Source organism: Hipposideros armiger, unplaced genomic scaffold, assembly GCF_001890085.2.
Source record: "Hipposideros armiger isolate ML-2016 unplaced genomic scaffold, ASM189008v1 scaffold_1437, whole genome shotgun sequence".
Lineage (NCBI taxonomy): Eukaryota > Metazoa > Chordata > Mammalia > Chiroptera > Hipposideridae > Hipposideros > Hipposideros armiger.
The window spans coordinates 85,328-97,086 of record NW_017732787.1 but is presented as its reverse complement, the minus strand read 5'-3'; the positions used below and the strand labels follow the sequence as shown (position 1 = coordinate 97,086).

At 42.7% G+C, this 11,759-nt stretch overlaps 1 protein-coding gene across 1 annotated transcript in view; it reads left to right on the top strand.

The window, feature by feature from the left end:
* Window positions 1-1,181: 1,181 nt before the first annotated feature.
* The window catches only part of TMEM47 (transmembrane protein 47), a 30,398-nt gene continuing 19,820 nt past the window's right edge, over window positions 1,182-11,759 (top strand). Inside the window, exon 1 of the mRNA XM_019633911.1 lies at window positions 1,182-1,502. Coding sequence (XP_019489456.1) covers window positions 1,277-1,502 — 226 coding nt within the window. The 5' untranslated portion in view covers window positions 1,182-1,276. The remainder of the gene's footprint in view (window positions 1,503-11,759) is intronic.

The window sequence follows — 11,759 nt, the reverse complement described above, 5'->3', positions numbered from 1 at the left end:
AGGTTGTATTTGGCTGAATCCTTAGCTCGAGTGCACAGTAGGTGCTCAATAAATATGTGTAGATTGATTACTTAAAGATATTCCACTTTTCCTAAGCCAGGCTGTGGGCTAGATCTTGCGGTGCATAAAAATAGGTTAATGCCCAGGGAGATCCAGTTTAGCATAATGCAAAGCCGAATGAATAACGGTTTTAGTCAACACGCAGCGAAAGAACACAGCAGCGGGGAAGCAAGTGAGGTTTACTTCACATTTTGCAGGAGCTTTCATTCTCATGTTAGCGCCTGCGTTCCCTGAACAATCGCCCTTCGTAGGGGGCGCAAAAGGAGGCGCGTCCAGAGAATAAAAGCGGCAGCGGGCTTGGAGGGAAAGTTAGGAAACAGGGAAAACTGGGTGATTCCTGGTTTCCGTCCCGGGTTTGAAAAGAGAGGACGAAATACCTTTTGTCACTTTTCTCCTTCCTCCAAATCCCTCAGGATAAGAAATTGACGGGGCGCTGGTGGTGGTTGTGTTACATCACAGAAAAAGAGAAGACCAACGGCCACTGCCCAGGAAACCTAGGGATCCACAGCTGACGCCTTCCAGAAAAGGACCCACCCCGTCTTGCTAAGAAAAGGAAACCCACGTGATGGCGGGGGGTGGGAGCGGGAAGCGTGGCGACCCCGGAGCAAGCGCAGCCAGGGGCGGGGCCCGGGGCCGGGCAGCTTCGAGGAATTGCCCCGCGCAGCCAGTCAGGGGCGGAGGGCACGCGCTGGGCTCCGCGCGCACCGGGTGCGGGAAAAGTGGACTCGCTCCGCGCGCGCCGCGCGCAAGAGGCGGAGAGTGGGGCCCCGCTCCGCGCGCACCGGACAGGGGCGGGGCGGGCGCGAGCCTCTTACGCCCGGAGCCGGGAGTCGGAGCCTGACCCCGCCCGGGTGCGGACCGCCGCCCCGCCCCACTCGGCGCCGCCTCCCGCAGCCCGGGGAGGAGCCGGGGCGGAGCGAGCTGGACTGCGCCGGGGCGGAGCGGGCGCGGGCTCTGGCAGAGCGCGACGAGGGACGGTGGCGAAGGTTCACGGCGGGATCGGCGTCGCTGCGGCTGCTGACGACCCCCCCCCCTCGCCCCGGCCGGTCGCCCCTGCAGATCCACCTTCGCTGCGGCGAGAGGCTTGTAGCCCCGAGGGAGCCAGTCCACGCGCGCGGCGGGGCTGCTTCCCTCCGAGGGAGGTCGGCCGCCCGGCTCTCCGGACCCGCCTGGCGTCCTCGCCTCCGACTGGCCGTCCGGCTGCGGCGCCCGGGACATGGCTTCGGCGGGCAGCGGCATGGAGGAGGTGCGCGTGTCGGTGCTGACCCCGCTGAAGCTGGTCGGGCTGGTGTGCATCTTCCTGGCGCTGTGCCTGGACCTGGGGGCCGTGCTGAGCCCGGCCTGGGTCACGGCCGACCACCAGTACTACCTGTCCCTGTGGGAGTCCTGCCGGAAGCCCGCCAGCTTGGATATCTGGCACTGCGAGTCCACGCTCAGCAGCGGTGAGGGCCCGGCGCGCCGCGACCCCTGCCCCGCGTCCCCCGCCCCGGGCTGCCCCGCGCCCCACTGCCAGCGCCGCCACCGCCTCTCCCCCGCCTTCTGTGGCCCCTTCCCTTGTCCGCCCACCCTGGCCCCTCGCGGATCCTTGGGCTCCAGCCGCCTCCCCGATGCCCGCCCCTTGCCTCTCCCCAGCCCTGGTCGCCAAACCCAGTGCGACGTCCCGCGCCCTCTCCCTCCTCCCGTGGCCATTCCTCGGGCTCTGGAGCGACACGGATGCCATCCGGGGTCATGGTTATCACTTAAGGCGAGAACCGTGTGGCTGTGTTAAAAATGCAGCGCCTTCCTCGCCCCCGTTAAAAAGGAGAGCAAAAGCCGCCCCAACTCCACCGGGATGCCCTGGGTTCCCTCTCGGGCTTCTGCGCTCCCTTCTCCCTCCTCTCGGGGAGGCATCTGCCTGAGGAGTTGACCTCTCAGCGCCCACGTTCCTGCCTCTGCTCCTCCGCTTTACCTGGGTTTTCCCCAGTGAGTTTCGGTTTGGACTTCTTTTCCTTAACGTTTTCCAGGGATGTGGGGAGTTGGGAGAGAGACAGGCTGAATGTCTTTTCCTTTTTTGGTGACACCGTCGTTGGTTGTGAGCTGCCCTCGCTTCTCTCCCACTCCGAGTACCTCCTCTCTCCTCCAGACCTTTCTTTCTCTCCATGAACTACTCACAGGAACCTGGGACTTCATAGCATGTTCAGCCAGCACTGGAAGCTGCACATGGATGGTATGGAGGGTGGAAAAGAGGGTAGTTATTGGGGCTACCAGACCCAGGGGGGCTTTATAGCTTTACTCCCTCCTTGACCCCCAGTTGCCTTCCCCCGCGCCCTTTACTCCCTTAGCAGAAATCTGCCAACTTCCGATTTTTTTTTTGCTGCAACCCCTTTTCCTTGATAATTTTGATTCTTCAGTTGCTGGTGTCAGTGCAGAGAAAGGGGGATGAAGGGAAGAGGACCTGCCCGTGATTTTAGACACTTACACACGCACCCCCGAGAAACTCATTAAATTCCTTCGTGACAGTTTCATGTCTTTGGGACTATTTATAAAGCTTTACTGGAAACGGTTCAAGTTCCAAGAAAGTTGAAATAACACAAAAATGCACAAGAATTCTGATTGACTTTAGTCTTTGGTTTCTTGTTAGAAGAGAGATTAGTTCACTTGGTTAAGTTTCTTTTATAAATTTGATTTTCTGTTTACAAAAGGCTTTTTCTTTGATATTTCCTCAAAATTCCCATTGAAGGGCTTCGGCTTTGTTGCTTAATTCACTGTGGAGGGAACTGGTTGGCAGCAGGAGGTCAACATTTAGGTCTTTTAATTCTTTCAGGGTTGGCTGTTTACAACTAAAGATAAAATAAATTGGTAAAATGCCTTTCTTCGGTAACCAGGGGATCCAAATAAACTTTGGAGAAAATATCTTTTCTTTCCCCTCTCCAATAGAAATGGAAATTTATGTAGGAATGCCAGCTTCAGAGTGTCTCCTTAGCAACGTGAATCTTTTGCCCGTTTCTGTCTCCTGAAATAATAGCCCCCTGATTGCATCAAGACTTTTCAGCTAGGTTAGACAAACCAGCTTCAACTCCCATTTTCTTTTCAGGTCGGGATCCTTTTCTTTTGGCCAGGAATGTGGGGTATGGGGAGAAGCCAGCTCGAGTTAGTTCAGCCATATGCAGTGCTTGCTAATCTTTCCTTAATTGCCTCCATACCCATTTATCTCGGCTCGCTCTCGCTCTCTCAGGAAATAGGGAGACAGGAGCTTAAAGCAAATATAGTGATAATAGGACTGGGCAAGGTAAAAATCAGGCAGGTACAGTTTCTGATGTTTTTCCCTAAACCCGTTTGTTATTCCGCCCTCTTGCTGAAACTCATACCCCAGCCTTTACTTCTATTTGGGTTCCTGAAACTAAGCTTTAGTTTTCTTTTGCTTCAAAAACACTTTTCATCCTAGAGACAGTACACTTCGCAGGCAAAAGGGGGTGGGGTGAGGAGTCGAGTTTGTTGGAGGCTATCTGGAACAAGTTCTTGGCTTTCTTTATGGAATAGCAGTTCATTCTTACCTCCCCAAGGTGGTGGGGGGAGGGAAACAGTATGGGAAGTTGCTCTAGCTCCTCACTTTACAAAATCAGTTTTCTCCCAGTGTTTCGTGGACTTGAAGCTTCTATCCACCAGTGTTGTGAAACGGAGGGCAGGCGGGGGGGGAAGCTTGAATTGAAAGGAGCAATGCTTTCCTTGCCTGTTCCAAAGGGCCGGTCGCTTTTCTCAGTCTGTTTGCTGTGTAGAGTAGCAGAAAGCAGGGAGGGAAATGTCTTTTCTGAAGATTTTAAGAGATCCACTTCATTGTCTCTAGAAATGAATTACCTCTGGAGGAACCAGCAAGGACAGCTTTACGGAAGGCCCTTCACCAGGATCTTCAGGGCTTAATTAAAAACGTTTGTCTTAATTAGAATTAAAATTGCCGGGAAGAGGCCAGCTTGTATTTACAGAAGGGAAATTGCAGGAATGTTTCTACTGACAACAATATGCCCTACTTAGGCCCAGCCCCTACAGAAACTTTGCCCGCAGCCTTTCTTTTAAAGCTGCATTTTAATTTGGGGGACCTGATAAGCGTCCTTTGCTGCTTATAAGCTGCTTGATGGTTTTATGCGAAAGCAGAACCATGTCTTTTGTGTCCTGGTGTGTTGAAGGTTGCGTCAGCACTTCTAGTACGAACCAGTCATCTGGGTGTCAGTCAGCCGAAATGCTTTTCTCCAATGCCCCAATTCAGTGTATGGGGGACAGTCCAGGCACGTATCATAAGCTTTAAGTTCTCCAAAAATACAAATGAGGAAACGACTAATTGTCATTTGCAGTGGAAACAAATAATACAGAGTATGGTTGTTAGGAAGTTTAGAATCCGTAGCATTCCCATGGCTGCTGGCCATAGAATTTCTTCCTAAGGATCGTTTTCCCCACTACCGGTTCTGGCTGTTAATAAATCCTTTTAAATACATGTTTAGTCTTATTTTTAAAAAGTGATAGTAATGTTTTAGACTTTTGCTTAGTCACATTTAGTTGTGATAACTTTTTAAAGAATATATTGCAGTTGTTAGGGTTTCACAGCCGTAGCAATTACAAGAGAATCTTTAGTGCAAATAGGATTACTCAAGTGTGTTCAGAGTGCTGCCACCCTGAACTTGACATCAAACGTGCTGTATAACCAACCTCTAGGGTGATTGTACGTTTTGTCTTTAAGATTTATAAATATGTAGCTATCGCACATAAAGCAGATTGATTTTTTTGATGTGTGTGTGATTTAATGACTAAACAAAAAGCAAGGACATGCAGATGGCCAGATGAACACATTTTACTGAGAGTAATTTGGGAATATAACAAGTGCATTTATCCATTTTTCCATCCACAGAATACTTGACCAAATAGTTAGTGCCTTTTTCAAGGAATATTGTTAACATCATTCATGCACCATCCTAAAAATAGCTGCATTTGTAACATGAGTCACTTGGCAGTTTTGAAATGGCAGTGCACCGTATGCTAATAACAGGTGAGTATTACTATTTTCAGTCGACAAGAGGTTCGTAAAAGAGCACTTTATATGTAGCTCTTTTTTTTAAATGGTAGTATAAAAATCCACTTTAAAGGACATTATAAAAAAACACGTCATAAGTGGTAGTTGAAGATAAACCGAAGTGTGTAAACACCTGCAAATCTTAGAAAGGCTGAGATTCAATGATTCTGAATTCAGACATGTATTAATATCATCTGTGCATATTTTAAATCCATACCTTAATTGGGCAACATAATTTCCTTGGGAAACCTCACCGTGTGGCTTATTCTGGGGAAGGTTCAGCTTGTTGCTTGAAATGAGTTGCTATTGATGCATGTTTACAAATAGCTCTGCAAGCCTGGAGGTCACAACAGTTACACCCTCTTCTGGCTTCCTGAGAAAGAACAGAAGTCGAACAAATGCCATTTCATTGAACCTACACAGCTTAGACAGGTGGCAAATTATACAGAGAGCAGCACTTAGCACCAAAACTTTCTCAAGTCATAAACTGGAGAAAACCAAGTAGAACTTATTTCAAGATCTTTATGATGATTTTCTTTTAACATCTAAGATGTTCAAGTTCCCCATGTTGACTTTTACAAAGGACATTTTAATTTGTGGGCAGATATAATTCCTCTTTTGCTCACATTTATAGAATGATTGTAATCTCCAGGGAGCCATTTAGATCAGCCTTTGCCAGCTAAGGGATTTGAGAGGTATGTGAGAAGGCTGGCCTTCCATAAAACATTTCACAACAAACAAACATAACTTAAGCAACAGACTTTGCCTGCTGTCAGGAGTACATTTTAGGAATTTCTTTCAAGTTTCTGTTTAATAGTAAGATCACTCTGTGAGACCATATATATACATCCAGTGTTACTAGACATATTAGTGAAAAAGTATATAGATGCTTCTAAAGTCCCTGGAACACTTTACCTAAATACCACAGTAAACTTCTGTATGAACTAAGTTATAACGTAATTCTGTAGCAGGGCAGAGTAGTTTGGAGAATACAGGAGGCTTTGGATTCCAACTGCCCTGAACTTGGCCACCTATCAATCACGTGACCTCATACAACTTCCTTAACGTCTTCAAGTGGTTTGTTATGAATATTAAATATACAAAAGTACCTGTTCATTTGGCTTGTGTTTCTTCCTTATTGTATATTCAGAAAAACCCAAAGTGATTTTTTTTTCAATAATAGAGGACTTTTTTTCCCCCTGAAGTGGCCAACTTTCTTTGCCTTAAACAAGGAAGTACATTGTTGGTTTCGAATTTAAATTTGGATATGCATTACCTAGCATTTAACGATGCTTTTAGTAGGTCAAGATCACAAAACTATTATCTAATCGCTACCGTTTATTCAGTACTATTAATAGGACAGACATCTCAATTATTCCCAATGTCACAATAAATTTGCAAGATAGCTAATATTATCCCTATATATATTTTTGAAGAGACCAGAGATTTTTGTAAGTTTACCAAGCTCTCAGTCAGTGGTTTTATCCAAGAGTGTTCCAGTTACTAATGCTGGGAAACAAACCACCCCCAAAGCTAGTGGTGTAAAATAACAATCATTTGATTGTGCTCATGACTTCTGTGGGTCAGGAATTCCAATAGGGCTCAATGAGGATGGCTTGTCTTTGCTCCAGGATGGCTGGGGCCATAGCGAGGGTTACTTGAATGGCCGGGGACTGGAACTTTATGAACTACAGGATCCTCTTCCTAATGGTTTCACTGGAGTTGGCACCTTGGTGGGAATGGCTGGGAGGCTGGACTCAGCTGAGACTGGCAGCCTTTCTAGCATGGTGGTCTCTGGGTAGTTGGACTTCTTACAGGATGAGCGGTTTTCTCCAGAGCGAGGATCCTAAGAAACCAGGCTCTGTCTGAACATAGAGGAGCCCTGTGACCAGCCCAGATTCCAGGAGGGGAAAATCTTGATGCATCAGTGGCAAGGTCACATTGTAGAAAAACATGGAGGATAGGAGATGCCGTTGGTGCATATCTACAGCATATAATTTGACCCTGGAGCCTAGCCGCAAATCTGCATTCTTTATTGCCTCTGGAAAACGAAGAACCACATAGCTTCTTTCCTTAAGAACTTTGACTTAATTATATAAATAATGTCTGGCTAGGGCAAAAACTGCCCTCGGCCAACACATGGGTTCAATGATTGGTCACTTGTAAGGGGTTACTTTGGATTTGGATTCAAATGAACTCAAGAACCTTAAGCTGTCCATAAATAGAGAACTTTTTCCTCTCTCTATATAACCTTAGGTCATCTTTGCCTTACATTCTCAAATGACCAAGCCTCAAAGTGGTTAAGAATCTGGCCTGTAATCTGCTACTTCATGTTGCATGATAAAATTTTAGTCTTTTTTTTTTTTAAGTTTTGTATGAGTCTGACGAGATGCTTTATACATGAATACTAAACATTAAAATTCCAGACAGGAGCCAAGTTTTGTAGTGCTAGAAAGGGATTAGAGTTGCAGTTGTTTTTTGTTTACTTTTTTTATATAACAATGTTTTTGATAGCTGCCCATATATAGGATCGCAGAGTCGTAGCACATTTGGAGTAGAAAAGATTTTAAAAATAAAAATAAAAAATAAAATGAAATAAATATCAGATTGATTGCATGGATTAAGAAAAATGAGGCAAGGCACGATGTTAAAGACTCAATAGAGAGAGTGTACTTAGCCATAGTATTTTTGCAGGGTGGCTTTTCAGAATTTCCTATAATAGTGCAGATAACTATCTGTTGGTGTTTGAAGGATTGTTAAATGCTGTCATGTATGAAATTTTGGACTAAAGTTAAGGGACTATATGTGAAATAGATGTCCACTTTTTATAAGATTATCATCCAAGATTTGATTTCACATAGATTTTAAAGAGTCTTCAAATAGACTCATATATGTTGATAAGTTAATTAAGTTTTAGGTGTTTATTATCATCAGATTTACATTGTTACCATGGCTAGTCCTTAATCAAAAATACTTTTTTCTTTAAGTTTCTCCATGATAGGGTACTTGAAAACTGCTTAATCTTAAATTGAAAAATAATTCCAAAAGTATGTAGAAGCCAGCCATGTAAGTTTCTTAAATGGATTAAGTGAATATAAATTTCACTAGATCAACTTATTACTGCATTCTGGCTTTATTTTTAAATAGCCATATTTATTTATCAAAAGAGCCTGATTTTTCCTTAAGCAGAATTTCATCCTCACATGTCAAAGGCACTGATAATTAAATCTTACCAGTCTTCTCAAAGTTTTGGGTCATCATCCTTGAAAATTAGACAGGACACCTTTCCTTACCCTCTTTTTTGCTCCTGTATTTGTGGGATTTTGAAACACTAGTAGATCATCAATTTTCTATTATTTTGTAGTCTTGCCTTTGGCACCAAAGACTCCCATTAAAAACACAAAGCATCCTACAGAAATGAGGCAAAGAACCAGGAAGAAATATCTAGATCATTTTTGTCTCTATCAGCTTAATTAACTTGTGAGATTTCAAGTGATAGCTTAGTGAGCCATATTTCAAGATATATCACAGAAACGTCAATTCTGTCTTTTCAAAATACCTGTTTGTTAGGCAAAAAAAATGTTAAAAAATGGAAGTTGGGACCCCTGAGTCACATATTCACTATGCATAAAAAGGCACACCCACAAAAGAACTCAAATTTCCATCAAAGGGGATTTTATTGCTGTCATGCTTTTAAAGTCCCTAAACCAAATGTTCATTAAAATGCTGCCATAGTGCTTTGTGAATGCAACCGGGAGTCTATTCCTAGCACCACTAGGTGACTTAGAGACAGAAATGACCTTTCCCCTCTTTCCGATCTCACATGTACCCAAGGAGTTAATTAACTTCATTGAAACATTCATTGATTTCCTAGCAGGGAGTAGGCATTTTCCTGGTACAAAGTCAGCCAGTCAGTCAGTGTGCCAGGCACTGTGCTGCTAGGTGGTAAGAGTAAGGTGATGAGTGAAACAGGTTCTTTTAAACAAATTAATGAAATAACGTTAATGTACAAGTGCTGTAAAGGAGGAAATACAACTTTGACTTCTGCAGGGGAATCGAAAAAGTGATCTCATCTAAAGAACCTTGCTAACGGAACTGGTGGGGGCACTAGTTTGCCAGTTTGATCCCTCCATGTTTACTAAGGCAGTGTCTTAATACTGATGGTGGGTGAGTGGCTGTCTTCTGTCTTCTCTTTGATTTTTAGCTACCATTAACCCATCAAAAGCTTTTTAGTTGCTTCAAGGATGGTCACCCACTCCTAGTCCTGGCGTGTGTTTTCTTCCTGCTTTTCCAAGTAGCTAATGTTTTCCAAATTGTAGCCTTAGGTTTTTTTCCCAAGAGTGGAGAAGGAACAATGTTCCAGGTAACAAACTCATCACAACTTTGTAGAAATACTATGATTAGAAATTACTATTGATAAATACCAGTACCCATTTAGATAATACTAGTTACCACCAAATGCTAATGAAAGCTTTCTTGTATAGTACATGGTAAGAACCAGCAGTCATTAGGGGTGACGGTATCTTCTTGTTTTTGGTCTAAATATGGAAACATGCTTTAATAGCAAGGCTGTTTGCTAAGCACTGTATACAGTAGTTTTATTTGGGAGAAAAAATATGGTATTTAGATGATAAATTGCATTTACACCAGATTTTCTAAGATAGAAATTTGTGAAGCAGCTAAAATGCCCCTTTATCTGTTGAAGAAAAAAGGTTGCATATTCTTTGAACATCAACACAGAAAAACTCAAAAGGCTTGAATGAAATTGTCATGGATTGAAAATTATTGGGTTGTCAGAAAAGTCATGACATATATTTCTATGTTTTTTGTTGCAAAAATGTGTCATGACTTCGAACAACCCAACAGTAACCTGTCTGGCACTTTTGGACAAGTAGAGTTTTCAAGAAATTTTTCAAAATTGGTCTGCACTGTGCTCATTAAAGTTGGTGCGTCCCAGATGTTCCATTTACTTTGTGCAGCACAGCACACACAATGTCTCTGTTGTTGGTCATTTTATAAAAGGACATAGTTTGCCATAACTATTTGTTTGCACATGAAGAATGTTAGTTTTGATATGAGTTGTTTGAAAAAAAGGTGGTCATTTTAATTATTGAAATTAAAATACAAATTTTTTTCACTGCCTTTGTGTGTACATCCCATAGAATAGTGGAAAATTAATGCAACACTGAGGGATTTAGGTCAGAATGCAACTTAGCCAAGAAAACAAGGTTTAACCTCCATCAGTAGTGGTCTCGGTTTCCCACTTCTTTTGCCACATGTAGACTAACTTTAAAAAAGTTAAAGATATCATTTGATATCTCTGGAAATATTTCGGTTGTTGAGTCTGTAGTTACCTTTTACACAAAATAACAGCATAATTTTGGTTCGTTCTTCATATATGAGGATATGGCCTTACTCTCCAAACTCAGAGGTATGAACCATTAATCTCAAAATAAATTTTTAAATTATATTTGTTGGATATAATTAAGTGCCATAATTTCTGACACTGAGCTGGTAGGGGAAAAAAGACATGATCTTCAGTGAAGAGATGGATATCTTGGGGAATGTGGGTTTGAAATGTTATCCTGTAACTGAGCTTTTTTTTCCTTAAACAAATATAAACCATCCCAATATTTCCAATTCCTGATGATAAAGTGGAATTAGCCATACTGAGTATGCTTTCTGAGTTCTCACCAGTATACCTAAACTACATTTAAATGTTTTGCTGAAAATGTGTCCTATAAGTGAAGAAAGGTATTTAGAAGAACTGAATGTTTGCTGGGGGTGAGTGAAATGATCAAGTTCACGTGGGTGAGTTAGGGAGAACTTGTGGATGACTTGTGAGGCGGTGTCAAGATGATAAGTTGAATAGTGAAGGATTTTGATTGTCATCATGGATATCATTTTGGTTCATATAATTTTCTTTTGGAGAATTCAGAGGTGAAAATATAAGTAGTGCCTGTCTGGCAAATTTGAGTGTGATTATAAAAGTTATTAAAAATCAGTATTTTAATCTGTGATGAGAATTACAGAAAAGTGAGAATCATGCATTAAAACAATACATTTAGGGAACTATTTCCCCACCCAAAGTGTGGGAGTTGAATTTGTAAGGTAAAAAATCTGTTTCTTCATTGCTTTCTAATTATATCAAATTTCCTAGAAGAAGTGGCAATTGTGTGCTTAGGGATTTACATGCAGTAGAACTAATCTCAGTGTATAAACAATACCTATAGAAATAAATCAGTGTTTGACAAGTTAAAGGTTTTGAAATGAGATGGATGGAAGAAAACGTTAGGTACTGGTGTGGTACATTGAGCTTAGCTCAAAAGTGTGGAAAATGTATCATCATTAAGATTTTGCCTTTCATGAAAATCGGAAGTCAGTTTTGACCATGAATTCCCTAAGGGAATGTGAATTCTCCAATTTGGCAGTTATAATGTGGCCCATAGAATTCTCATAATGCAGCAGCAATTTCAGAACAGTCTCATGTTAGACAGTAAGGTAAGTCGGCACAATTCTGCAGAATACTAAAGCATTTATAGACATTGGAAACTGGTGCCAGCTAATAAAAATACCTTAAAATAGAATTTGAATTTAGTTCCTGAGTTGCATATTAATAATGGATTTGATGTTATTGTGGGGCAGGAGTGTATGCTAATCT